We start from the raw sequence: 27,828 nt of genomic DNA, 5'->3' as shown, positions 1-27,828 counted from the left end.
CATACACTATCTAGTCAAATGTCTGTGGCCTTTAAACAAAGGTATGAATGAAATTATTTGAAACACTGGGAAAATTAAAAGACAATATATCACTTTATGCAAAAAAGTTCTCCATCATAAGGACATTTTCTAAATATTTCCTCTGTATATGCATAAATGTAGTTTTTTTGGGATCAAGTATTGAGCTTCTAAATTTCAGCAACTGTTTTCTGTAGCTGGACTAATGCAATCTTCAATTTCCTCTGTACCATAGATAAAGAACACGAAAATTTTGTCTCTCTAGACTTATGAATGTGCTATTTTTTAATTTCAGTTTTGAAAAAAATCCTAATTCACCTCCAGATATCGTAAGAAATCTTCTTAGTAACTCAAACCAAAGGACTATTACATAAGAGTAAAGTGAAAAAATGTATTGGGAAATAAAGAAATTTTTTCTTTTATTTCATACATTTCTGTTTAAGTTCTAGTTTTGTTCATATAACATTTATCTTATTCTACAGTGATTGCACATAAAATCATTCTCTTCTGACAGTAAGAATTCTATACCTTATATAGAATGGTCTATAAAGAAATGTGAAAAACATGGAGCCATCAGACCTTAATATTTAGTTTGGATATGGAAATGAGGAATTGATGAAGACAGGGACAGTTGCATTTCTCTGAAATGCTCTATGAATACTGTCTTCTTTCCAATCTCTTACATCAGGTAATTAAAGTGGCAAGGAAAGAGAAAGGAAAGGGACAGATCAGCCACAAGCTGACAGTAAGCTCAGCTGCTCTCAAAGTATGAGAACTGATGGAAAATTTTCTCTTTTTTCAAACTTGAATGCTACATTTGAGGGACACACATAGACCAGGCCTTCTGATCTCTGCTCTCACAGGGCATCTGGGAGCTGGGGCAAAACTGCTTCACAGTAGGGGGAGGCCAGTCCTGCAGGCAGTGAAGGCTAGAGAAGCCCACGGATCCTAGACAATTTAGACTACACATGAAGAAACTATTTACTGTGAGAGTGATGAGGCACTGGAACAGATTGTCCAGAGAAGTTGTGGATGCCCCATCCCTGGAAGTGTTCAAGACCAGGCTGGATGTAGCTTTGAGCAATCGGATTTAGTTGAATGTGTCCCTGCCCATGGCAGGGGGGTTGGCATTGGAAGATTTTTAAGGTCCCTTCCAACCCAAGCCCTTCTATTTATAAGAAAGTGTTTATTAGGATAAATTGTGCTGACATATCAGAATGAGAGAAAGGAAATAATGGAAATTAACTTGGCTTCTCTTAATATCTAATATATTATCTAATATCTAATATAATATCATATATTTTATCTAACACATTTAGAAAAGAATGCCCACTCAAATTGATCCACAGCATGGGTCTTCTGTTTCAGCAGACTAAAACTAACACTAAATAAAGAGACTTCTGGGACTGATGCCTGGAGAGCATTTCATATGTTTTCTCTAATCCCTCTTTTGTGTAAGCATTGCTAGTTATGATGAAATCCATTCCATCCTGTGCTATGGGTAGAAAGAGCTCCAAACAGGCAGACTGGGAAGAGCCTCTTCATTTAGTCTGGTGGCCAGCAACACTTAAACTGAATGTCTGAGAATTTAAGAATTGTTTCTATTCTAATCAATAAGTTGTTGAAGACCTTAAGCCTTTTATTGGAAGCAAAGATTTTAGAGAGGAGGTTTGTTGCTTTGAGTGTGTAATGTAGGAAGTCACTGTGATATAACTGGGGTTTACTGCTTCTGACTCAATTAATGACAGAAATACATTAAACTGCAAAAAAAGGAAGACAGAAAGTCCCATATGTTTAATTACTGATATTTGGACAACTGACTATTTATTTTTATCTCAAAAACCACTGTATTTGAGCAAGTTCATGGGTAAAATGCATGCGAAGAAAAAAAAAAATATCAGATACCTTGAAGGGTTTTATCCCTCTTCTTTTGCTACTCAGAAGAAAAAAAAAAAAAGGAGGACTATATGTCTTTTTCTTTAGCTACTAATATCTTTTCAATATCACAGCCTTCATTTATTTTTAATGATTGATGATATGAAGATGGTTTTTGTCATTACACAGCCTGACCTCCCTCAGGACCTGAGCTGAAAAAAGCTAATATTTCACACATTACTTTGGAAAACACTTCTGTCTTTTGCTGCCCTCTGAACTACCACCAACACATGGCAAGTGAGAAAATGAAAAAATGACCAAGACTGAGTGCAACTGAGCTGGGTTGCCTATCTTAAAAGTTCTGTTTCTGTAGAAAAGCTTCCCAGACAATTTCTTTTGAAATGAAATCTTCAGTCCATTGAAGCCTGAATGACCACTTGATAATTTGTGATGTTACCGTTTATTACATTTTCCCTTGCAAGCAAAAGTGTTTCCTCTCATGATACTACCCATGGATTTCTTTTACCCCTAGGTTTTGTTTAGCAGTTCTGTCCCCTCTCCTGACAACAGTTAAACAATTTAACAATTAAATAATTTGTCTCCTCATTTGTAAAGATATTTTTAGTTTTGCACTGGAAATAGCAGCCTTTAAAATAAAGCTTATCATAAATATTGGTTATTTAATCACTTTCTTTCATGACTCACTGATAAGTCATACCCAGTACTAGAAAAAGCACACATTTAGAGGGGATACAGTTACTGTTTAAACATGGTAATCTTTCTTTCTGTAATTAAAAAACTTCATCATATGCCTCAAATCCTAATCCTCTACTATCATTTTCACACCAAAAAACCTAATCATTCTTACAAAGTTAAGACAGCATTCAAAGTAGCACAAATAATTTCAAAATAGAAAAAAAAAGTGCTAACAGAACAAAATTAAACCTTTTTACTTGCAAATTGCAGCATTGCATCTAATACACCAGTGGTAGGCTTTTGCTTAGGTTCAGGTCCTACCTAATGTTTAGAGATTTCTTCCTAAGTTCACTCCATCTGAGGTTCATGTTATCCAGACGTCTCTGCAGCAGGGTTGCATCCTCAGAGCCTTCCAGGGACCTCAGGATTTTCTGTCCATTTTCATCCAGGTTGTGAAAGATGTCAGTGTGAGCATCAATTTCTGCCTGTAGCTCCTATGGAAGGAATAGAAAACAATATATCTGATTTCTTAAAAAAAAATCACAGAAACTACGATTTTTCAAAAGAGTTGAAAAATTCTCAGTGCAACAGAGAGCACAGGTTTCGATTACTCTTTTTACAGCAATATCATGTCCTGTATACAGAGCCACATTTCCCCTTCACATGAAGGCCATTAGCATTGAATTTGACCTTTTTTCCATACGGAGCATACTGAACAAAATTTAGAAAGCTAAAGGTGTAGCCTTTGACAGGCAACAAAGCAAGGACAAGATATATTTACTGTGCTGATGTGGGAAAAACAAGGAAACACAAAATCCTCAGGATCTCAGGTAAATCTGACCTTCACATGATACGTCTTCCTGTGCAACATTTTCAGTTTGAGCTGGGGACTGCAACACCGGTCCTGCTGCATGGCAATTCCAAGAAATCCAGCGTCTGCAGCAGCCGGGCTTGAAAATGCCAAGTTCACTTACATTCTGTTGACAGACGCATTTTGGAGCACAGGCCTCAGCAGTCAATAGCAATAAACAGCCACTTTGTGCTATATCAAAACACTGGTTGGGGCCACGGCTGTAGGAGGGCCTGAGAATAGCAAGGACCTAGAATATGCAACTGGCAGCTCATGTTGAACAGCCAACTTTTCTTATCGCCTCGTAACTGCAGGCCAGCTCTAAATTTTGAATTCATTTTTTCCCCCTCATTTTTAGCACGGCTGTTTCTGCCAAAAGAACATTCTTTAGAGAGCTGCCTGGTACCAGCATTCCTGCCTGCCCACTCACTCAATGCAGCCTTTGTACGCTGGCTGCCCTTCCCCAAGACGTTTGCATGCTGCAGCTCCACAAGGTCAGATTCATTTGCAGAGAACAGTGGTTGAATCAAGGTCATTAAATGGAATAATAATAATAATAATAATAATTTCAACACGTACATGAATGAGCACACATGTACTTTATATGCAGCCACATTCGCACAAACGTACTTTTACTTTCAAACAAAGAAGCACACAAAGACACAAAGAAATAATGAATAGTGAATAAAGCTCTACATTTTCTCCTGGGATGCTGGGACACTAAGATTTCTGGTGGTGGTTTCTTGCTGCCTGAAATGGGAGCGCTAGGGTTGAAGTGGGGAAGAGGAAATGATTTATGGCCTTTGAGAACAAGACCCAGTACTAACTGAGCATCACAGATAGTCCCCAATGGAAATTTTTGGCAATTTTCATCAGAATGACTTTGAAGGAGGGGAGCACACAATCTGTCTACTTGGTGTGTTCTTAATTGAATTGGTTTTATTTGATATTTTAAGTGCAATGTTAGCTGCACTGAATCATGAATAGATTGTCCTTGCTCACCTACTGCTCTTCCAAATGTCCTTAACTGGATACCTATTGCTTTCACAGCAACGACTAGCATAATATTTGGGGAAATTTTAAGCTGGGCTAGCAATGTCTTTGATACAGTGTAAGAATCCTTCTCCAACCTATTTTATTTATCTATTGTCATTCAAGCAGTAAAGTACTTAGGAATGAATTTGATGTACATCAGAGTTAACTCTGCAGAATGCAACTTTATTATAAACATTGCGCTTACTTATTGTTGTGCAGGAAATTTATATTTTTTAAAATTGCATTATTAAGGTACATAAAAATGTACAATATTCCAGGTATGAATGTCCTTACTTGGAAAGTGGTATTTTATTTCAAGTCTGAATGTTGCTAGCTTCAGTTTCCAGCTGTGATACTTTATTTTTGTTTGCTTGAATGAAGAATACTCTATAACCAAATTTATTTCCTTCCATGTATGCATTTGGAGGTATTATTTCAACTAGGTTAAGTTTAACAATACTGATGTAAACAGCTGAAGCAATGTATAAGGAAGGATAAAGTTCACAGCAAAAAAGATAACTGTTAATGTCTGTATAGTTCTAAGGTCCTTCTACATTTAATAAACAATAAATCTATTATTGGATGAAAAAATTATATGCACTACCTGTTGCACAAAGTTCTTAGTTTTCAGGGTAGTGATGGAAACACCAAACTTACAAACTTGTTCCTTTTCCTTGGCAATAACATGTGCCATGAAACATGTTGAGTAACTATTCACAGTAGGAAGCTGTCAAATCTATGCCCTCTTGGTGTTTTACCATACATATACTCATAAAATTTAAGCAAAAACCTTTCCACATTTTTCTTGTGTTTAGAAAATGTGTCTCATAGTCTACATATTTTATGTTTTTCTCCTGACACATACATAATTCTGGAAATGAAAGCAAGCCACATCCTTTTTTATTTCAGAATACTACATACTATCACAACACATCTGGACAGTTAAGTGGGCAATGAACATGAAAAGTGAAGTATTCTCATCAAAAGCTTAATATTCTAACTGAGTTTTCCTAATTCCAAATTATTTGTGTATACTGCACTTCTTCTAATGCTCCCTTAAAGTAGTTTATTGCAGCTATGCAGAAAGCCTACACTGACAAAGGAGCAAGACAACAACAAAGATATTTGCTCCATTTAGGCTGGTGCATGTCAGAACCTTTCTTTGTGACACTTACACATCCCAAGAGAAGCACAGAGCATATAAGAAAAAGATCTATACACCTTTTATTTGTTTTCTGAAATAAATAAATCCATGTTTTAAAAACACAATATGAACTAGATTCTTTTTCTTGACAACAATAAAGCAGGAAGAGCTATTTAATCTCAAAAACTGCTAAAATATTTGCAAAAGTATGCTACCATTGATGTCATACCATGAAGCATAGCATATAGACTAAATAAATATTATTTATTGCACTTTCATATTTCCAATGTGTTCAAACACATGAAAAGACTACAGAGGATAAAAAAATCCATCCCAGTATAATTCTACTGAGTTACACTTGGAGTGTACGCTGCATTTTTGCTGTAGTTGTTATTACTGAGACTGTGTTGAAAAAAGATTGGCTATCTGCTCTTAAAAAGAACAGAGACCAAAAAATGAAAAGCATCTTCTTAATCACAAGTTACTGCTTAGAGTGAGCTGAACTATCTGGAGAGAACTGCAACTCCATTAGATGCTGAGGGAAGTCCTCCTTTATTAAGATGAACTATACAGTTAGATGACAAAAGGCACCATGATATTTGTCTGTGGAAACTTAGAGGTTAGAGGTTTCTGCACTTTTAAAAATGTGTATTTACATTATTATATGGAATAAGTGTGCAACTAATACAGAGAACTAGAGTAATAAAGAGATGAAATGCATTTCATCTTGAGGAAAACTTGTTGGACAAAACAGGGTGAGGAAATTTGCTCTGGCTGTTTCACTTTTGTCCTGAGCACTTGAAACCACCATGCATGATTTCAGAGAAGTACACTAACGTGGTAATTGAGCACACCCAATGCTTGCAAAAAGCTAGAGGATGGATGTATTTCTCACTTGCTCAATTCAGTTGTTTCCCCTTGGAATTACTGCTCCCATTCTCCCTGGAAGTACAGATCCTCACTGACCTAATTCCTTTGGTAGGAGGAAGAAATTCACCTGTGGCTCCCCAGGTTTTACTTTACACAGAGCCCTGCTAAGTGCAGCTGAGCTGTTGCTGTGAAATCCAATGCACTCAAAGTTCTGTCAGCTTCCATACAGCACAGATAATCCCACAAGAATTCAATATGGTTTGAGATATCTTAGCAGAAATAATCAGTGTCAATATCCTTCGTATCCCACATACAATGCATAGACATAACATATAAAGGACATGACATGTCAAAATTTGCCATTATTTTGGCAATACATCAGAGACAGATTGGTAGTCTGGAAGTAAAGTGAAGTCCTAGAAAGATGGAATTAGTTATATTTCTTGGACTATAGATGAGTCATACTAAAACATGGAAATCAATGCAGCATGGCTGATGAAACATTTATCTTTTATACAAGGTAGAAAAAATTCATTATGCAATAATTTAAAGAAACTAAAGGACCCTAATTCTCCTCTATTTGCAACTCTGTAAGCACATCTTAGCAGTTTAGCAATTGGATTTCAAATTAATCATCCCACTTGATTTCATTTAATTACATCTAAACTCCTCTAAATTTCTGATTCTGCCTAAAGCATAAACTCTGTGTGAGGGTTCAGAGAGTTCAGAGAGTTTGAGACATTTTTTCAGTGCCCTGGCACACTCCAGCAGCCTTTGGAGGCACAGAGATCCACGCATGTGGCATTGCTCTCAGGATCACAGCTAATTCTCCTGCCTGCAGACAGAGGAATAGTTTTGTGAGTGTTACAGTTATGGAGATGTTGAATTAAGGGCTACAGCACAGCAAGTCAAATGCATTTTAAGCACCTGAGTGATAGATTCAGTGCAAGGTGCACTTGATCTATTTCTTTTGTTTCTGGCAAAAGAAAGCCAGTTTGCACTAGGCTTTATGGCAGCCTCTCCTTGTGAGCTGGTTGTTACCATCAAAGCATTTGAATAGAAAGAAATGTATACTTTTTTGGAAGAGAACATTTGTATCTGAAGATACTGTGATTTAGATTAATGATGGGGCAAACTAGTGAAGTCTTTCTGCTGGTTTGCAAGGCATTTCTGGTCCCATGGGAGTTCTCTCTTTTAAATGTCATAGTTCTTTTAAGAACTGGTTGTTGGATTTGGTTTGTTTTTTTTTTTTTTGTTTTTTTTTGTTTTTTTTTTTTTTATGCTCCCCATTCCTCCATCAAGCTTTTAAGTAATTTTCTCTCCCAGTCCATAAGCAAAACTTTTATTGAGTCTTAGAATGAGACCATTCACTGAACAATTTACATAATGATAGAAACTTCTCAAATGAGATTTAAAATATAATTAAAGGGCAGACTTACTGAGTTAAAAGCATTGTTGTGAAATGACTATACATCATCATGCCAAGAAGCCTCCTATTCAGCTAGCCTATGGCATGACCCCAATTCCAGTCTGGTATGATTACATCTCTGAGTTTCATGCTAATGACTTGATTAAAAAGAACGATAAAAAGGTCTTTTCCATTGTAAAGATAAGCTTATGAATATAATTAAGGCATTTCTTGTTTCACAACACATTTCTCAAGATAAAAAGGGTAAGAGCTAGTCCTCTAAGAGAGAATCAAGTGCTGATGAATGGAAGCCAAAACTATAACTTTGCCCTACAGAAAACAATCTGTGTAAGTTGCATCTATCATTGTTATGGTTTGAAATTCTACAAGTCCCAGATAAAGATATGACCAAGCTTCATATTCAAATGCTATTTTAATCTAACAGAAGATAAAAAAAGCTTTCATTAGCAAGTGTGGCTGTTTTCAGAAAATATTATTTTTATAAAGGCAGAAGAGCCTTCCATTGAGTTTATATTCAGATTGCAAGAGACTACATGGTGCATCCAAGGATGCAGCAATCTCTTGCTGACAGTAACTGCAAATGCAGTGTCGGCTTCTGGATTTTATTTACACTTACAAGGCTGCCTCAGCTTTGGAATAGTAACTCTTTAAGAGCACTAACACAATCATTTGAACATATACTTGTCTCTAGTGTGAAGATATTTATTCATAGAACTGACTTTTTGCCCACAGCACAAGGTCTTCTATTTCTCCCTTGATCATAGGGAAATAACCAATTTTTTGAGACCTCTAGCAATTAATTTGTATTCAATTTTTAGCTAATTCCATGTGTTTGGGAGGGATTTATGGATTTCTTGTACATGCTTTTTGAAGAATGAGAAAAACCCTGCTTTTATTTACATGTATTGAAAATATGAATAAGTAGATAAAGAAACCAATGTTTAAAGAAACAAATCTTCCTGCATTTATGGTTTCATTTAGGATTTGATCCTTGTCTAGAGAAATATATTCTATTCTGATAATAGTAACAACAATGGAAATTATTATTTTCACTGTTTGCTTACTTTTCTTGATACTATATCTAGGATGGAAACCCTAAATAGAAAGAAACATCATGTTAGTCTGAGGTTACCCTAATGCAGAAAATTCCTTGTGGCCACAGCAATGAAGAACTTTTACTGTATGGTGTAAAATATAAATATGTATTTTACTGACATAGCCTGTACTCTCTTTCAGACAAGCCAATCCAACAAAGCAAACAAAGCACGTTTTTCAAGTAGGAGTTGCAAGTGTTCTGTGTGTCAGAAAATCAGCCACCTCTACTGAGATGTCTAAGAATGGGCTTAGCTATCTGCCTTTGAAAACTCTGTATTTGAGGGTTGAGTGAGTAGGAGGGAAAAAGCATAAATGTGCATAGAATCATACACACAATTTTCTGAAAGCAAAACCATAAAGGCCATTACAAATTAGCAGAGTTTTCTAGATTGTAGAAGGTAGTCTGCTCCCACCAAATATGCACCTCCCGACCCCTGTACTTCAGTGAATGTCTGATCCATTCCACCTGCACATGCTGTCACCACACTCACCCTGTCAATCTTTTGGCAACCTCTCTGCAGCAAAATAATTATGCTGCTACCTTCAGTATGTCTAATTTTTCCTCTCTCCACTTTCCAGAAATCAAACAGTAACAGCGCAAAGAGCATCTTACTCTACAGGAACATTTACTTCGTTACTCAGGCAAGGTCTTAAAGTCCTGCTGCATAGTTTGGAGAGCATTTACCTCTATTAATTCTGCTGACATTCCAGTACTTCAAAATAATACTGATTTCCTTTTACAACACAGAGTTGGAAAGGCTGAACTACATAACTGTCTCTAGGTCTGGAGGAAATAAAAATCTTATGAAAGAAGAAAGGACAGGTTTTTTTTTCTCGTTTGCTAACCAATGGAGAAAAATACCTGATATCTGTTAAGTACAAATAACCTTTCTAAGAAGAAAGACTATTTTTACGTACAGAACTGCATATGTGTTTCACAGAAATGATACACCAACATGTTACAATAAGGTATTTCATATTTTAGCACTTATGGACTTCATATTTATTTCATCCTTCCCCAAATACACAAACATATACAACTCTTTCATATCCTTTTAAAACAAAAATTGAAGGCATTTTACACTTAAAGTAAATTATTTCTGTTCAAAGCATTATCCTAATTCCTTCTGTCACAAATAAGTTTTGCAATCTTTGCCTCTTTTCTAAAAAAAATCCTGACATTTAAAACTTTTCTTGGTAACATCATTGACGTCTGGAGAGAAATAATTGGTACACCAGTTTCATAACATGATGCTCAATTAACTAAAAGAATACCAAATCTTATTAAAAGAGAACAACCCAAAACATAAAGCAGAAACTAGAGGCCTCATACATTACACATTATTAAAACTGGTCCAAGCAGACCAATAACTACAGTGGTTTTAGCACTCCTTTTAGAAGGAATTTTCATCGTTCCATAGGTAACGAAATCTCAATTAGGAATTTATACTATTTCAAGTGTTCCTCTCCACCAGCATGCAAGATCCATTGCAATTAACTGTTCTTAATCAAGGCCAGGTTAATTGGGACGCGGTGGGCATTATGCTAGAGACAATGTGGAAAAAGCTCCAGTCCTTCTTCACTACTTGTGTCAAATCCTCCCTACTGGAGATGTCCTGAGGAAGGGCCAGGAAGGGCAGGCACTTGTGCAACACAAAGGGCAAAAATACATTTCATCTTGATTTTCAGTGGAAATCCAGATCATGTTAATGTGGCCTCAGGTTCTTCTGACTTCCTAGGTTTTAAGCAAGAGATGCCAGCAAAGTTACCACAAAGAAAGCTGCTGTACAGCCCTCAAGTGTTATCAAAGTCACTTTAACAATTGATGTTGGCTGTTCCTGTCACAACAAAACAGAATTCACCAAGTGTTGGTCAGTTTACTCATTAACGCGAGCTGGGTTTAAACTGCCATGAGGGAAGTTAGTTTTATCTTGCTGATGATGTTTTAACCACAAGCCTGCTCAGTATGAGGGACACCACATGTTTAAATGCCCAGTGAGAAACCAACAGGCCACAGCTACCGCCTATGGCACCTCCCTGTGTAAATGCACCCCGTCTAAATGCAACAAAAGGCAGAGCCACAGAGGCTCAGGCAGCCCTGAAGAGCTGTTGCCAAAAGGGCTGGCACAGAAATAGAGGAAGACCACAGCACCAGGGCCTCCACCTTTAAATCTGTACTGTCTCAATACCCCATACTCAACAGCTGAATTGAAATGAGTAGTGCTACATCTGTTTGTTAACTTGTTGTTGCTACCCTGCACTCTCAGGTGTTCAACCATTCCGACTGCTACTGGAGAGCTGCATCAGTGAGGAATTTGACAGAAAAGACCATCCTCATTAGTTTTCAGCTCTAACAAGTTCTTTAATTTTATGTTTTTCTGAATAACTGGAACCACACCAGAATCATGTTCTGCATGATTTATTTTAGGTGCTTTAATAATTTATGTTGACTGGCTTGAAATAAGCAAATAACTGGAAAAAGTTCAGAATCTGGAAAAGGAATGCATTTTTAACAAAATCCTTCCAAATGGCAACGTTAACTATCATATTGATTGGTCTCTCTGTGGCAGTCTAACCATGTTTTGCTGCAGCCAGAAATCAAAAGCAAAATTGAACAGAATTCCTGTATCAAGGGGTCTCTGAATAAGATTTACATTCTGAAAATAATTATTTAGTATTTTCTTGGATTTACTAGCAAGATGCATTTACTCCCACAGTAAATACAATATCAGGTTAAAATGGTAAATCACTGGAAAAAATAATGAGATCACCAGCAAATTCTGACATGAGAAAACTTTTATCTTAACATATTTTTTTAGGAGACAAGTTACTTGGGAGTGAAAATTAACTTCTATTCATGTTTTTCAGTTTGACATTAAAAAAGACATCTATTAATTTGGATCACTCAGTTTCTCAAATCCACCAATTGAAAAGAAATACACTTGTTCCCTCTATTTTCCCTTCAATCCAGTAAAAGAGAAATAATTCCACTATCATAATGAAAATTAAATTATTTTAATTCAGAAGTCATACTGGTCAAGTCGTGTAAGTGTTTTCATCTCAATCCAGGTAAGAAAACCAGCTCCAAGAGCAAAAAGCTAAGACAAGTGAAATGCACACTTTTAAACTTAAAGTATATTTGGTACTAATGAAGGAACAGAGGTGAGCATACAGTAATAGAGATAACAGAGAAAATATACATTAAATTAAAAAAAAAAAATCAAACAAAACCCACCATTCCCATCTAGAATCAGACTCTTTCTCTTTAAACTTAAGGAAGAACTCAGGGCTTAGATATGCCCTCAGAAGACAGAATACACTCTTGTCAGTAAGTCGATATATCAGGCAGATCTTAAATACTGCAGGAAATTCATGTGCTCCTACTTAAGTTTCTGTCGAGATCAACTATGTCTCTTCTCCTACTGTCACTCCAAAGTATGCCATCCAGTCCCAGGTTTATACCCTGGAATTGCTTTTATAGCTCTTCAGTCAAGATTACTTATCAAACACTTTATAAATTGCTGACACAGGACACTTCAAGTACTTGACTTCACTGCTAATCACATCAAAGTCACTCTCATATCCAGAAGTTTTTGATATGTTTTTGTCATTGGTCTCAGTGATACACTAAATGTGACACAAACATGTGGCTGAGAGATACTTCTTCAGAAAACAGTTCATAAAATAACCTGAGGTCTTACACATTCATAAAATTCAGGAATACGCTTCGAAACAGGGCTCAAGTATCTCAGAAAGCTGAAGACTTTGCTCAAACATGCACTCCAGCCACATTAGTTATGTCACCCAAAGCTGGAAAATGTGCTGAAGAACACTGCATAATACCACAGGCAATCTTGGAAATGACACTGTCAAAAACAGCATATCAGATTACAACAGAAAAGAGCTGACTGTCAGTTTATTGTTCATAATAAATGCTAACTACTTCTCAAGAGACAAAGTTGTATTTCAATGAAAAAAAAATTAAAAGGAAAAGACATTGTGGAAACCTGGATTGCCATAACTGTTTTACTCCCACAGCAGCTTTTGCAGCAACTGTATATTCAAGAGGCTTCTGAATGGCATTAATGTAAGGCACTCAAAGATATCAACAATGCCCACTTTTGTATGAACCCTGCTCACAGTAGGCAGCAGAAGCAGGATAAGTTCAGTTTAAACAGAACTGCTGCCATCTAAAAGTGGTCCTCCCAGAGTCCCTTCAGATTCAACCAGAACAAAAACAACACACATTACAAACCAACCAACCAACCAACCAACCAACCAACCAACCAACCAACCCACCTCATATTTAATTTAATTCTGAAAAAAAATACATCTTATTTATGCACAGTGTGGTCGGTTGACCCTGCCAGGTGCCCTTCTCAGCTGGCTGGGGGGAGAAGGTAAAACAAAAGGATCAGGATGAAGGTAAGGACAAGGAGAGATCACTCACCAGTTACCATCAGAGGCAGAAGAGACTCTATTAGGGAAAATAAGTTTAATTTATTATAAATCAAATCAGATTGGGATAATAAGAAATAAATTCAGCTCTTCGAACATCTTCCTCCTACTCCTTCATAGAATCATAACATGCCTTAGGTTGGAAGAGATTTTTACAGACCATCTAGTCCAACCCCCCTATATCTTCAAATAGATGAGGATGCTCAGAGCCCTGTCAAGCCTTACCTTGAATATTTCCAGACATGGGGCTTCCAACACCTCTCTCGGCAACCTTTCCCAGTGTTTTAACACCTCATTGTAAAAAAAATTCTTCCTTATCTCCAATCTAAATCTACCCTTATGGAAGCCACCTGGTAACTCCCCTGCTACCCAAACCCAATTTACACACTCATTAGTTATCACATCTATCTGTATCCTCAAAGAAAGAAGCAACACTTTTAGAAAAAAAAAGATTACTTTGCATTCCCTTAGGATTAACACCCACTATTTCTACTCTGCATATAAAGCAACTTTGTAGCTTTCTTCACATTACATCCGCAGCAATTACAGTTCTCATGAAGTTGTCAATTGCAATATATCATGCAACATATCATATATATATCATATATATATATATTCTGATTTCTAGAAAACTCTGCAAATTTTAACACCCATTCAAAGGACTTTTGTACATAAAAAAGTGAATGAAGAAGAATGTGAGCAAATGGTAACAGGGGTATCTGGGTTACTGTGTAGCATGTGAATGATCACAGAGGGATAGTTCCTACCTTTGTGTCAGGGAGTACAGTTTGCTTACAGAAACAAAACCAGAAGTTACATGTTCCCAATGGAAATAAGATATCCTTTTTTCCTATAATCCTCTTTGAAGTATCACTACTGTTTTCATGAGAGAATTAAAAAGAACTGTGTATGGATTTTAAGCCCAGAAAACTAAGCACAAAAGAAGAGACACATGATATGTTTTGTATCTTTGAAAAAAAAGATACATTTCCTATCTTATTAGAAGTGATGTAAAATAATTCCTATAATGATTCTATGCTAACATCTGCATATGAACTCCTAATAACGGGAAATCCAGGCTAGAGGTGAGGGAAGAGAGAGAGAGAGACTAGGTAAAAATACAACTTATATTCCAGAAGTAGTTTATGAAGTCCTAGCTCATTGCCTACCTCAGTGGAATGACAATAAGAAATCCCAGAGATTTAAAAGATGAAATTTGGCAAACTATGGCTGAAACAGGATGAATGTAACATCCGTCAAGGGACTCATAGCAATAGTCACTGTTACACTATTCACTGTAATGCCACTTACTTATTATCGTCTATCTACACATATTTGACATATAATCAATTTTGTGTAGAAATAATTCTCATGGCATGAACCTATTCATAACTGAAAGAGTAATGTCACTATTCAGCAAATACTCACTGAACAAGGGATAATAATGCACCTGTATCATGCACTCATTCAGTGGTCAGTCTCACTGAGACCAAAACTTCTTTTCAGATACACTGTTTTTATCTGAAATGCCTATTGTGTTAAACTGAAATTGGTCTGATTAACATCAGTATAAAAACCTCTGTCTGTACAGTGAAAAGCTTACCTTCACCTCTTAAGCCTGAGAAAACTTCATGACTGACCAACTTCATAAGAGAGGAAAAGCTTCTGGAAAAGTCAACTTTCTTATTTATCTCACCTCCTTTACCAAAGTACTTTTTATAAAAAATTAAGAAAAAAAAAAAAAAGGTTGATCTGAAATTCAAATTTCAGAATTTGTCTGCAATTTTCAAACAGCTTCTATACAACTGACTTGGTAATAGAGGAAATTCAGAATTCTCTTTCCACATCTGTGAGTTTTCTGAAAAAAATACCCTTTCACATACAGTGCTTCATAATCTAACTCTACCACTAAATGAAATACTGATGCTCAGTTTCCCAGTGGAGCTTTGTTTTCCCTTTGCAATCTTGCTAAAGCCTGAAAACCAAACACTGACACTCAGAGTTCTGATGCCTGTTACTCAGCAATTGCGTCTGTTTGCCAAGGGCACACGCAAGTGAGGACAGACATGAGTTGCTGCTTAAACAATATCTCAAGGGGATGCAGCCTTATAAGAAACAAAATGAAATAAAATAGTCTGTAGGAGGAAATTTTAGGAGCTGATGAAAAAGGAAATATGGCAAACCTTTTACATTTCCTCTTTTTACATTCATTTACTTGCCAAAGGACATGCTTGGTATGCAGAAGTTATCTTAGATTAAAGGAAATGAAAAAAAAAGAACCATCAAGGAATGACTTTACAATTCATATATTTGCATATTTAAAAAAAAAACCCAAAAAACAAAACAAAACACCCAGGCAAAAGGAAAGTCTTTTCCATAAGCAAAGGTACAATCATCAGGAAATAGAGTAATGCCATCATCCTTCAAATATACCTACACACATGCCACAGCAACCATCTGCCAAAATGATCTTACTTAGTTAATTCCAAGAATCAGACACACACAGTCTGTTCAGCACAACACCAAGCTCTGTGCAGATGGGATGTGAGCTTTGAAGCACAGACTGCACTGATTTACCAACAACAGCAGGTGATCCCTAAAACCTCAAGACAGCATCCCAAATTCAGGGATAGAAAAGTAACCATTGCCTAGGATTAGCTTTCTATCAATCAGTGCTGCTTTAATCTCTGTTGTGAAAACTATCAAATCAGAAGGATTAAGGGTCTGCTCAAAAGGATACAAGAGCAGGAAGGAAAATGTTTGGTGGGCACTAAACAGTCAAGCTAAGCTGCTGCAGCAAAAAGAAAGTTCCTTGAAGGAACTGTGAAACTGGATGGACCAACTTTTCCCTGCTGTTCATATCAGTCCCTCAGTTTAAATCTGTCTGACAAACTCCCCCCTACACAAAAGGCTTGCTTTAGAAGAGAGGCAGTACTCTGCCTGCTACTGCAATATGTCTTGTTCTACTTTTGTAGTAACTCCAAAACTTGAGCTCACCCTGGATGTGGCAGCTGCAGGCTGCCTATTACAGAGTAGAACACCATCAGGGCCTGTGCAAGTCATCCTTCAGGTCTCCTGCAGGGCAATGCCAGCTTAAACCAAGGAGATCTCTCATCCCTGGATAACCCAGAAAAATCTTGGGTCTAATTCCTTTGAAATAGAGAATAGACTTCTATAAATTCCATTGCAGATCCTCTCAAAACAGGGACAATAAAAACTTTAGTCTACTGTCTGTTTATTGTTCTGTATAATCTGACTTTGCATGTCATCTTTATTTAAAGAGTATAATTAGTCTAAATACCGTTTCCCAGTTACTTAATGTCAACATTTTTATGTGACTGCATTCCCTAGAAGTCATGGGGCAATATTTACAGCAATCAGAATGCTGAAGTTACAGTATTAGAATGATTTCTGCCAATGAGTGGTAAAACCTCAGCAACTTTGTTTCAAGAAAAAGCTAGACTTTTGAAATTCCCTTTGACTTGGAATTAACCTAAGGCATTTTACTTTTAGTTCCTTCCTTAAAATTACAAAAAGCACCCTGACAGCTAGCAAATCAATGGCTCAGTTATATCCTATGTAAAAACCCAGGATTCAGGCAGATCTTTCTTTTAAAAAGTTAATTAATATTAGTACTACTTTTTTTTCCTATTAGCTGACACTTAAATGAAGGTATTTGAAGTTATTACTGATTGCTAGGATATAGAAAAAAGACCAAAAAACCAACACAAAATACAACCCAAAAGGAAGAGGGGGAAATTACTAGACTACTGTGTAGTACTCAGTTCTTTTTAACTGACTCATTTGGGGCACTTCAGACCTGGAAACTACTATTCTCTGAGTTTCACTTCAAGTTACACTTGAAAATCCCACCCAGAATGAGATAGGACCATTTTATGAATGACTGACTTGGAGAAGTAACATAATTGAAATTTCCTTTAATAATAAACTGTGAAAAAAAAAATCTGAAGAATGCTTTAGAACTGTTTAATTTTTACAACTTTTCATCTTATACAAACCAAAAAACAGCAAGAGACACTGATTTGTTTCATTTGTGAGATTTCTTTCACCTGTGATGGAAAAAAATTTAAAATGACTACTAACATGTGAATTGTCACTGAAGTTACATGTCCCTATAACAGAGATCTGAACCTGAAATATTTAATGATTAAGACCAGCATCGTGTTGGGCTCACAGTATTCATTAGTCATTAATAAAATTTTCTGGAATTTACGAAAACAGAAAATGAAGATCACTGAAGATGTTACATCAGAAAAATAACACTTCCATTTCACCAGCGTGCCTTCCTGCAACTGCTCATGAAGAGAAGTTTGGTCATCCCTGTCTCACCAGAAAAATGAAAATTCCTTTTGGAAAGATGCGAGCACAAATAAAAATGGATTTTGTTGGGTTTTTTGGTTTGTTTGTTTGTTTGTTTCTTCTGATAAGTTGAAGTGAAGATGTCCTTAAGTTTCTTTGCTCAGTGATTTTCCAATAATTTCCTAAGGAAACGTAACTGAGAGAGAAAATAATTTCTACCTTAACCTCCTCTCAAGCCTAGGTTCTGAGATATGCAGAGCTATTTCGTTCTTGGTACCACTGTCTTGTTTTTTTCCACTAAGCTTAAATTCCAGGATTGGAGTTCTGGGATGAAGAACTCCAGGCTGTTCAGGAGGGCAGGCAGCCCAGGCCAGGTGGAGGTGTCACCTCGGGTCATGCAAGGAAGAGGTTTTTACTGCACACCCCTACAGTGTGATAGTGTGGTGCACAGTCTCTGGGTCAGGATTAGGTGGCTGGAAAACAAAGATGTTGTAGTGGATGTCTACTATATCTAAAGGGCTGAAGAAGAAGAAAGATAGTTTAGAATTCATGAAGAAATAAAGCATAACCCTGAAACATCCAAATGGACTCCACTGGACAATATAATCCACACTTAGCACATCAGTAAATTCACACCAGAGAGAAGGGCAAAAATGCAAATTAGATAAAGCTTGTGATGTGCCATCACAGCATGAAACAACCAGAATAATTCTATGTTATAAGCAAACAATTATTACCTTCATAGAAAGAAGATTTATTTACAGCTTGGTAAGACCCTGTCTGGTAATTTTTTCCTGATATTTAACTTTTTGTTTTATAATAGAACCACTTAGCTTCTACTGACCTCCTGTTTCACTGTAAACAATTTTTCTTCCATCTTCTTGCTTCACCCTTCAAACTTCAGTGGATAGCTATTTCTTTTGTGGACCTTTCTGTACAGAGTGGCAAGGGCTGAATGAAGTATAGAGTCTACAAGCCAGTTTTAATCAAACAGCAGTGCATGTTCCTGTCTTCAGAAATAGCATACTTACTGTGTTCTTTTTAATTGCCAATTCTGTAACTGTCAAATAACCAATTTTGTCTTGTCAAGTTTTGATCTTTTAAAAGCCTACCACTATTAATCCTACTTTTTTATACACACTTGCTCAGACCACTTTGTTTGCTACTGCTCGATAGCAGTTACACACTTACTTAAGTAACACAGCAGAAACTAATTTTTCTTTGTCTTTGTATCTCTTTGGGGATGGAAACGAAAAAATAATTAGGAAAACAGAAAATTAATTCAACATATTTTATTCAGGATAGTTGAAGAGAGAAGGGAGTTATGAGAAACTGCATTTGTTATCAATCTTTGAGGTTGGTCCTCTATGGAGAAGAGGAACTGAACTCCAGATAAAAAAGACTAAATGCATATAACCCCCCTAAAAAAACCCCCCAGTAAGGTTGCAGATAATAAATGGAGGTCAGCACATAAATCACTTACCTTACTTCATTGTCTAAAGCAGGCTTAGCTTTATATGACAAGGATATAAAGAAATTAGTCTTACAAGGCACTTCATCTTTGTAGATCTGGGGCCCTGTAGGTTTGTGTGCTCTTCCAATAGCCTTAAAGAGTTAAATCTCTGTTTGAATGTGCATGCAAAAGTACTGATGACAAAAGAGGTACCAGGATGGACTCCTAACTCTGCACAGCAGGAGTGGGTTCTTAAGCTTAAAAAAAAAGGAAATGAAAAAGGCAACCAACTGTCTTTTTTAATTACTAGCATGTACTAGTTTCAGCAACAATTTTAATCTTACACTTGCTTTTGGACTTTTTCTTCCCTGCAGTATTTGGCAACTTATTGGAAATGCAAGATTTATTTCAAACTTAATTAAAATGTTCAAAAGTTATAATGTTAATGTTAATGTTGAATCCTAGCAATCTGTCCTGAAGACCATATGGAATATTTATTTACTTATACAAAATAGACAAATCCATATAGTTTTTGACACCATAGCTGACAGGTAGAAAAATCAGTAACAGGAACATTAACTTTTAGCAAGTACAGTTTTTAAAATGTATACATTAAATTAAATAAATATCTTGTACAGATGGTAGAAGAAAGCTTTCTACTTTATAAATGTCCAGTGTGATATGTTCCTACCTTGGATGACAGAGTTTCATCTTGTTCATTCTTCTTAATTTGGGTTATCTATTTTCCTATTTTAAATTTTTTTCACAATATGAAACTTTTTCAAATATTTTCATTATTTTCAAATAAAGCTCTGACAACTATCCTGGGCCTAATCCTGAGCATAAAATTTACTTCCTTAACAAATGTTTAAGATCAGGTTATTGTTTTAACTGATTTGCAAAATGTTTCCTTAAAGTAGAGATCCTTTTCACCATCAGCAGTAAGTTATACTCTGGCAACTTCAAAATTGCATGTTGGAAACAAGTAGGTACACTGCTATAAGATTTATTAATAAACTCTCCCACATATAGCATCATAAAATATTCTATTTGCTTTCTTCCTCTAGCTAGTTCATAATTTGACTAAATGAAAAAGATGACACATATTACAAAAGCCTGATTTATTTTACTTCATTCTTCTACCTGCAATGTGTAAAACACTACCTTTGTTCAGGCTCCTGATCATTATGAAGATATATCAGTCACATATTAGTTGTCCTCACTTTAGCAAGACTCTACACTGACAACTTCTCACATCAGCTTTGCCTTCCATATTTTTTCATATCTAGTTTCATTACTTTACTTTAATGCGTTAATGGCTTGGGTTACAAGGGGACCTAGAAGATAATCTAGTTCTAACTCCCCTGCTGTGGGGGCTTAGGCAACTCTTAGACAAATTTTTAGAATTTTCTTTTCTCCTTATCGATAAAGACCCATAATACATAAATCATCTATATGAATATCACATTCCAAATTTTTATTGCTATAAAATAGAGCAGCAAAATCTTCCTACACCTGGAAATAATGAACACTGTCATAACCCACTGCAGTTTTAGCCTCAGGGTAGGCTGAGTTTGATTAGATTAATCCCTTGATTTTCACATATCTTTAAAAGGATAACCTTTATATGCCTACAGGCAGATGTCATTCTGAAGTCCAGCCTCTCTCAGATATTCTCAAATGGAAACGCCCCCTTTGATATCTGAGGTGTTTTAAAGCCCACACCAGGACTTTTGCTATTCAGCCACATATCTCTGAGGGTGGATCAGCAGAGCTTCTCAACCACCACAGTGCTCCCAAGAACCCCTCCAATGGTAGCTGTTCTTTTATGTCCTTAAAGTAGCTGTAAAGCCAAGAACCCTCAAGTTTTCCAGCACACTCACACACTACACTCTCTTTAAATAACCCAAACAACCAAAATGTCCCCTAATCCCAGCCAGCAGGGGAGGATGAATGTATGAGTGCATTTTTTTTGGGTCTGCAAAAAATAAAATCTATGCAGTTGACTTCAAGTTCTCACTAAAGCTGTCACTCCCAGCAGAAATTTCTGCACATTTTGCTCTTGACTGTATTTTAGCCACCTTCCCACTTGAAGTATTCTTTCTTTAAATAAGCCTCTGATCATTTTTATGCCCACAAGATTCAACTGAAAATTTCCAGCCTGAAGCTTTCAAAAACTTGCTGGTCTCAAGGAAACATTGTTCAAAGGGAGTTGGTATGTTGGTTTAGTCCAGCTTTTTTCTCCAATGTATTCTCCACTTCCACTGTGAAATCTGGGCCTGTAAATGTGACAATACCACTTTTCTTCTCCACAGTTTGCAGCGATAAATCACTTTAGTTTAGATTAAATATGCAATGACATCTTGTATGTACAGTGCAGTTTGCTTGTCTAAGTGCTTTCATCAAGGGCAGCACAGACAAAAAACCTGAATAACTTCTGCTCATGTGCTGTATAGTCTCAAAGTATATGCACAGTAAATCTGATGCAGCAAAGAAATGTTAGATTTACTCTGCATGAGATAGTGTGCCTACTCTGCTCATGTGTGAAAGGTCTCAGAATTTCTGAAAATGCTTGTGAACTGTGAAATAGAAATTCTCTGTCATGTATAACAGTCTTATTGCTATGGCACTATTTGCTTAGAGCCACTTCTCATAACTTCTAACAATTTATCACACACAATTTGCAGATGCATTCAAAATGGAAATTGAAATACAACACGTGTTTTCAAAAGTACATACAATTCACAAAATAAAATGGGCATAAGCTTCGGATGGTTAGATCCAATGGGAACAGGCTATTTTTAACAGCACATTAAAAGTATGCCTTCAGATAGTTTATGTATAAGGCGATTCTGTTTGGGTATTAAATCTAAGATCACATCAGTACATATTATGGAGTAAACAAATGCCTTCATCGAATTTTCTTCTCACTGTAAAAAGTTCAGAAACTGCAAATTTAACAGTTTGAGTCATGGAGCAGTAAAATATTCAACACTGTCTTTTTAAAAGTCATTCTGACTACTTTTCATAGAGCTTGTTTCATATCAGTGCTATTTTTGATATCTTTGCTAAAGAATTTGTACAAATTATGTCTCTCAGAGATTTAAATACTTATTTCTCTTACTTGGACTCACATTTTTGTCCAGTATTAAATAAAATGAGTAAGAAGACAGAAACAGGTGGAAAAAAGACCAATCCAACAAACACCACCAAAAGCCCCTCAGAAATGCAATGTCATTTCATCAAGAGATTGTAACATTTATATGTTACAAACAGAATTTACTATATAAGACTAAGATTAAATTGGCTACCATCCTCCAAACCACTATTCCTCCACGTGGAGTACTCACCTAAATTAAAACTAACACAAATCCCAAACCAATATCCAAGTAGTTTGGTACTTTGACATTTAATCAATGGAATCTAGTTGTAGAAACACAAGGTGCACCAACATTTCAAAGCTGAATTTTCACAAATTACCCCTGCTTTAAATGAGACCCCTAAAGAGATCTGCCAACCTCCACTTCTGTTCATTCATTCCTCAAACATCAATTCTTTTAGACTTTCACTTCTACCTGCAATTATTTATAATAGAACCAAACCTAGAAAAAAACTCGTAAACTTGGAATATTTGTTCAAAGTAGAGCTTCATATAGAAATTCATAGAAATCCTAAATTGTCACATGGCTATTTCCATGTACCTAATCTCTATAGTGTTATATTTGTCTAAACACATTTCTTCACATGCAATAATATCACATTTAAACATGACACTTATTAAAAATAAATAAGACAGTAGATAGCCAATGTAATTCAAAGTCAGAAACATAAATTGTTTGGTAAGATCTATTCACTGTGGCTCAACCTTTGATGTTTTCTGTGAAGTGCTAAAATAGTCAGAATCAAAAAAGCTACAGCTTGAGATACTTCAAGTGAGCTGTGCAATATAATTGCACAGCTAATAGAAGCATAATCATCTCAGCAGGAATTAAATAAGGCAAATACAACTGCTGAGTTGTTTTTCAATATTATTAATTTCAAAGCATATCTTGCACATGCTGGCATATTTAGGGAAGCAAGGCAACTTCAGATCACAAGAGTATACATTTTAAGAGCTTTCTTCTGATGATGCAGCATGTAATGAAAAAGCTTTGAAACAAACTTAACTCAAATATTTAATGTACATATAAAAATAAATCTAAACCTCATATATTTCATACTTCAACATACTGCATTTAAAAGTGCTTCTTAAATATTGAACTACAGAAGAAATTAGTAGAATTAAGTCAGCAGCTACGCAAACTCTACAATAATGTTTTTTTTCTTTCCCATGATTTCATGTTAAAAAAAAATAAGGATAAATTCATTAAGCCTTTTTCAACACATAAAACCAGGAAAAGAGGAGGGAAAAAAAGCATTTTTATTCTACTTTAAAAGAAAGGGTTTTTTACTAAAATAAAGTCAAGTAAATAATAATAATTAATAATGATATCCTTATTCTGTGTAGAAAAGTATTTTAGTGCATCTATTGCATAAGAAACAATGAAAAGCAGAAGGGCAACAAAGAGCAGAAATGTAGCTTAGTACCACTTGTAACAAAGACTGAGAAAACAACCCAACCCACAGAGAACAAAAGGAATATGCTGCAATATGGAGTCACTGGCCTTATATTATGAAATCTCTAGAAGGTCAGCTTAAAAGGTGGCATGTACCCACAGCCTTTTGAAATCTAACACCAGTACTGATATTAACTCCAGAATTCAGCATCCAGCAGTCTGGGAATTGATGGCAAAAGGGATATATCTTTAAAAGTGTCTTCAGGGTCTCTGAAATCCCAATTCTTGTGCAGCCTGTCCAGCCTTGAATCCATGAGTCTGGCACTAATGTAATGCTCAACTCTGTTTTATTTGACATCAGTCTGTCAGCATTCCATCATTCTTACTGAACCAAGATGCCAAAATATATACAGTTATCTGATAAAGAAACTCAGTATCTTCGTAGAGCCTGTTTTACTTGTCATATTTAAACAAAAGAGAAGACCAAGAAGCCTGCTTGGCAAATCAAGAAGTATGTTTCTTGCTCACAAAATCTCCTGTAGCCTGGTGTTCTCACAGACACTCACCACTTACACTGCCAGAAATGCCTTTCAAGAAAGGCCTCATTCTCAACAAACTTCTGCCAGTTTCAAGATGGGGTTTAGCTGAAACCCTGCCTTGGCTGCTGGCAAACTGCACACACACACAAATCCTTCTGGGGTCCGCAGCTTCACCAGGACATCCCACCCTCAGCATCTGCTAATTCCAGGTCACCTCAGTGTAAGGGGGACAAATGATACCACTGAAGGTTGGTGGTATTCTTCTGGAATTGAAAGTCCTGGAATCTGTGATTTCTTGTCCTGGTGAAGTTCCTAGTGATTACTAAAGGTTTTAGAAAGAGAAAGGAGAAATCAATAAGCTCCAAAACATGCCTAATTTCAAGGTAATTTAGAGTACTTTTCATTCTGGTCTGATTCGACCTAATATCAAATTGACACTTTTCTTTGTGAATTGCAGATTCTGGGTTTTGGCCAAACCCTGAGGCCCAACCATATGAAAGGTATATCCTTTCAGGGTTGGGATAGTATGGGAGCTGGTTGTTTTCTTTTCCTCTTGCTCCCATATACTCACCAGTGTATTCTGAGATATAAAAGAGCAGAGAAGGTAACTGACCTTTTTTCTTTAATCATAGTCTAAGACTCCTTATTGTCTGTTTAATTTTCAGAAACTTCCAAAATCATATTTAAATGACAAGTCTCTAAAATGCTTTTCCAAAGTTAATATCTTTGTATGACAAAATTCAGCTTCAAGCTGATGACAAGAAATTACATTCTGTAGTTCATTATGTGTCTTTCCTGATGAAAAGTGGAAAAAAGATACCTTAAGGTATCTTTTAGATGTTTTAAAGCCATTTTTGGAGTTCTAATATCTGCTTTGAATCTAGAAAAAGACAGTAAAACTGACACTCAATGAAAGTCTGATTTCTAATCCATCTCCTACTCTTTGCTTTTTTTCTGTCCACCAAGACTGCTGTAATCACAACAATTTTAAGAGGACTAAGTCTCAGCTCAGCTCTACCTATCAAGGTGTGCTTGGAAAACATGAGTATAATGATACTTTTAATAGAAATGCCTTTATTTAAAATGGTCTAAATATTTCCTTAAAATAAGGCATGCAAACAACAGATGTCAAAGCATATGGTGTATCACTTGCAAATATAACCAAACAAAACTTTAAAAGCTGCTCAAAAAGTAGGAGTGACTCAGGTAGCCTTGGGTCAACTGAGCAAACACAACTCGACAGCAGCCTTGTGTCACAGAAGAGCAGCAACTGGCCAGACCAGACAGGTGTAAGTGGTCTTGGCTCATGGACATAAAGTGAAACATAAAGGGTCAGAAACCTAAAGGTTCAGCCCTTTCTGAATGCCATGAGAGCCACGGGGGCATATTAGTGTCCTGACACTTGGTGCCAGCTATAAAAACTGCCCAGGGCATAAACATTGCCAGGATCCTCTAAATGGTGGCACAGGAAGTCTGCTCTTAGGCTGGTGCTGTGTTTCATTATTAATTAGATATATCTGCAACTCCACAACAGCTGCAATGGTGCTGTGTTATGCCGAGAAAGAGGAAGATAATGAAACCAGGAGTACTGGTTTCATTTGAACCAGCAAACAAATAACAAAATAGTCTTTCTTCCACTGTCTCATGTGACACAGCAGGAATGAACATGCTTTATGATAGACCTTTAAAAATGATTTTTCAAGCCTTCTTAGCTTATTTTCATTTCCTTTGATTACAGTCAGTGTAAGCATGTGCACAAGCATGTGCATTCATGTACTCAGTGAATGTTCTTTTAAAAGTAAAAAGGACACTTTTTTATATTCAGAATTGAATTTAGCTCAGTCTGGTGTTATACCTAATCAGTTTCTGGTTTGATAAGGCATTGTGTGTGCGTGCCCCTTTTACTAAAGGTCATGAGTTGTACTCATTGAAAATATAAATACACAACCAAATACACAAATGTTTTCCTTTTTGCCTCTCAACTTACTTTCATATAATTGTATCAGCTGTGGGAAACAGACAATTTATATAGATTAGAAATGACTTTTCACCTCTCTAAAAGACAGTTGTCTTTTAACTAGAAACCTAACTCAAGCTAACTTGTGCTCAGGACAAGGAAGTCAACAGTTGTTGTATGTCAGGTTTCTGTTGAATACAAAGTTGGAAACTCAGGAATCTGAGGGTCATGGCCTTTAGCAAAAAGAACATTTAATACTGAATGAATATCCTGCACTAGCAGATAGCTGATGTTGGATCTCAGCATAGAAAACAGATTTCAAAAGAAGGAACCTTTGTGGATTAGAAACAAGAATTCTCAGGAGACAAAAGGAGGTTCTGGTTGCTGTATAAGATAAACATAAAAATGTTTCCCATTGTGGAATTTCCCTTTCTACTTTATAAAAAATAATGAAAAAAGTCAGCTAAAGAGAATTTAATGCTGTCTTTTCAGATTATTCTGTCCTGGCTACTTCAATATTGGTGGTGTCCCTAAAAGAACACTGAAGTTGTTATTTCATAATTCTGCAACTGTTTAACTTCAGTTCAGACATTATTTATATCTTATGGAAATCAGATTTTTTTGTGAAAGCAAGTAACTTTTTCTAGCACCAGAGGCACCACAGCAGTAGCAAATGGACAAGACTTTTTGCATATCCAGAACTACAGAAGGGATGGAATAAACCCACCAAAGTAAAGCCTGTGAGAAAGAAAAAAAAATTAAACAGATACTTACTTAATGGAGGAGGTAGTAGTTCCAGATAACAGGTGAGTAAATATAAAATGGGGTTAAAAATCAGACATATCTTTCTTTTTTGTGTCATTTTGTGAGCCACTTGAACCACTCCATGAGCCACCAAAAGAGATGGTCTTTGCTGCCCCTTTTAAATTTAAAAATGTAACTAGAGCAATTAGGATGCTCTAGTTAATTGAATATTCTTTGCTATGTCTTCAGATAATTTAGCTTCCTGCCAGAGTGGACATAAGAACAGCTTTGCAATAGAAGCCTTGCTAGTCTAAAAGGAAAAGAAATACATTACTGGCAGCAAAATTGGAGAGAATATATTTGAAATATATTTCTTTGGAACAAAGGTAAAGCGCACATTTCCCAAATATTAAAGGAAATATCATTTATTTACATCATATAAAAACCAAATCAAAACCGCAAAATCACAAAAAACCAAATTAGCTCATCCTTATGTAAAGAATATCTTCAAATATGACAAGGGTTAGTGTTTTAAGTGCCAAATAAATTAGACTATTAAATGACAAAATCTTCTCTTTATTTCTCTTTAAACTCAAAATTATTACTAATTGCCAAAAAGTGATTTCCCTTTGTCTCCAACAAATCAGAAAACTACATAGCATAATTTAAAATTAGATAAATAGGGTACTACTTACACTAAAAATCTTACTCTTCTTTTTCACTGCTATATTACCACTGCTTTTTATTCAGATACATGCTGCCTCTCAGATGCTAGAGCTGCCATTTTAC

General features: G+C 36.0%; 1 protein-coding gene across 11 annotated transcripts in view; it reads right to left on the bottom strand.

Annotated features, from left to right (window-relative positions):
- Positions 1 to 27,828, bottom strand: part of DMD (dystrophin) — a 1,181,986-nt gene that overhangs the window by 196,291 nt on the left and 957,867 nt on the right. For all 11 annotated transcript variants that reach the window (XM_069032076.1, XM_069032238.1, XM_069031841.1 and 8 more), the window contains one exon: positions 2,911 to 3,083. In XM_069032076.1, the coding sequence (XP_068888177.1) occupies positions 2,911 to 3,083 (173 nt within the window). The remainder of the gene's footprint in view (positions 1 to 2,910; positions 3,084 to 27,828) is intronic.

Source organism: Aphelocoma coerulescens, chromosome 1, assembly GCF_041296385.1.
Source record: "Aphelocoma coerulescens isolate FSJ_1873_10779 chromosome 1, UR_Acoe_1.0, whole genome shotgun sequence".
In the NCBI taxonomy this organism is placed as follows: Eukaryota; Metazoa; Chordata; class Aves; order Passeriformes; family Corvidae; genus Aphelocoma; species Aphelocoma coerulescens.
The sequence above is the reverse complement of the archived record's forward strand: the minus strand, read 5'-3'. Positions and strand labels throughout refer to the sequence as shown.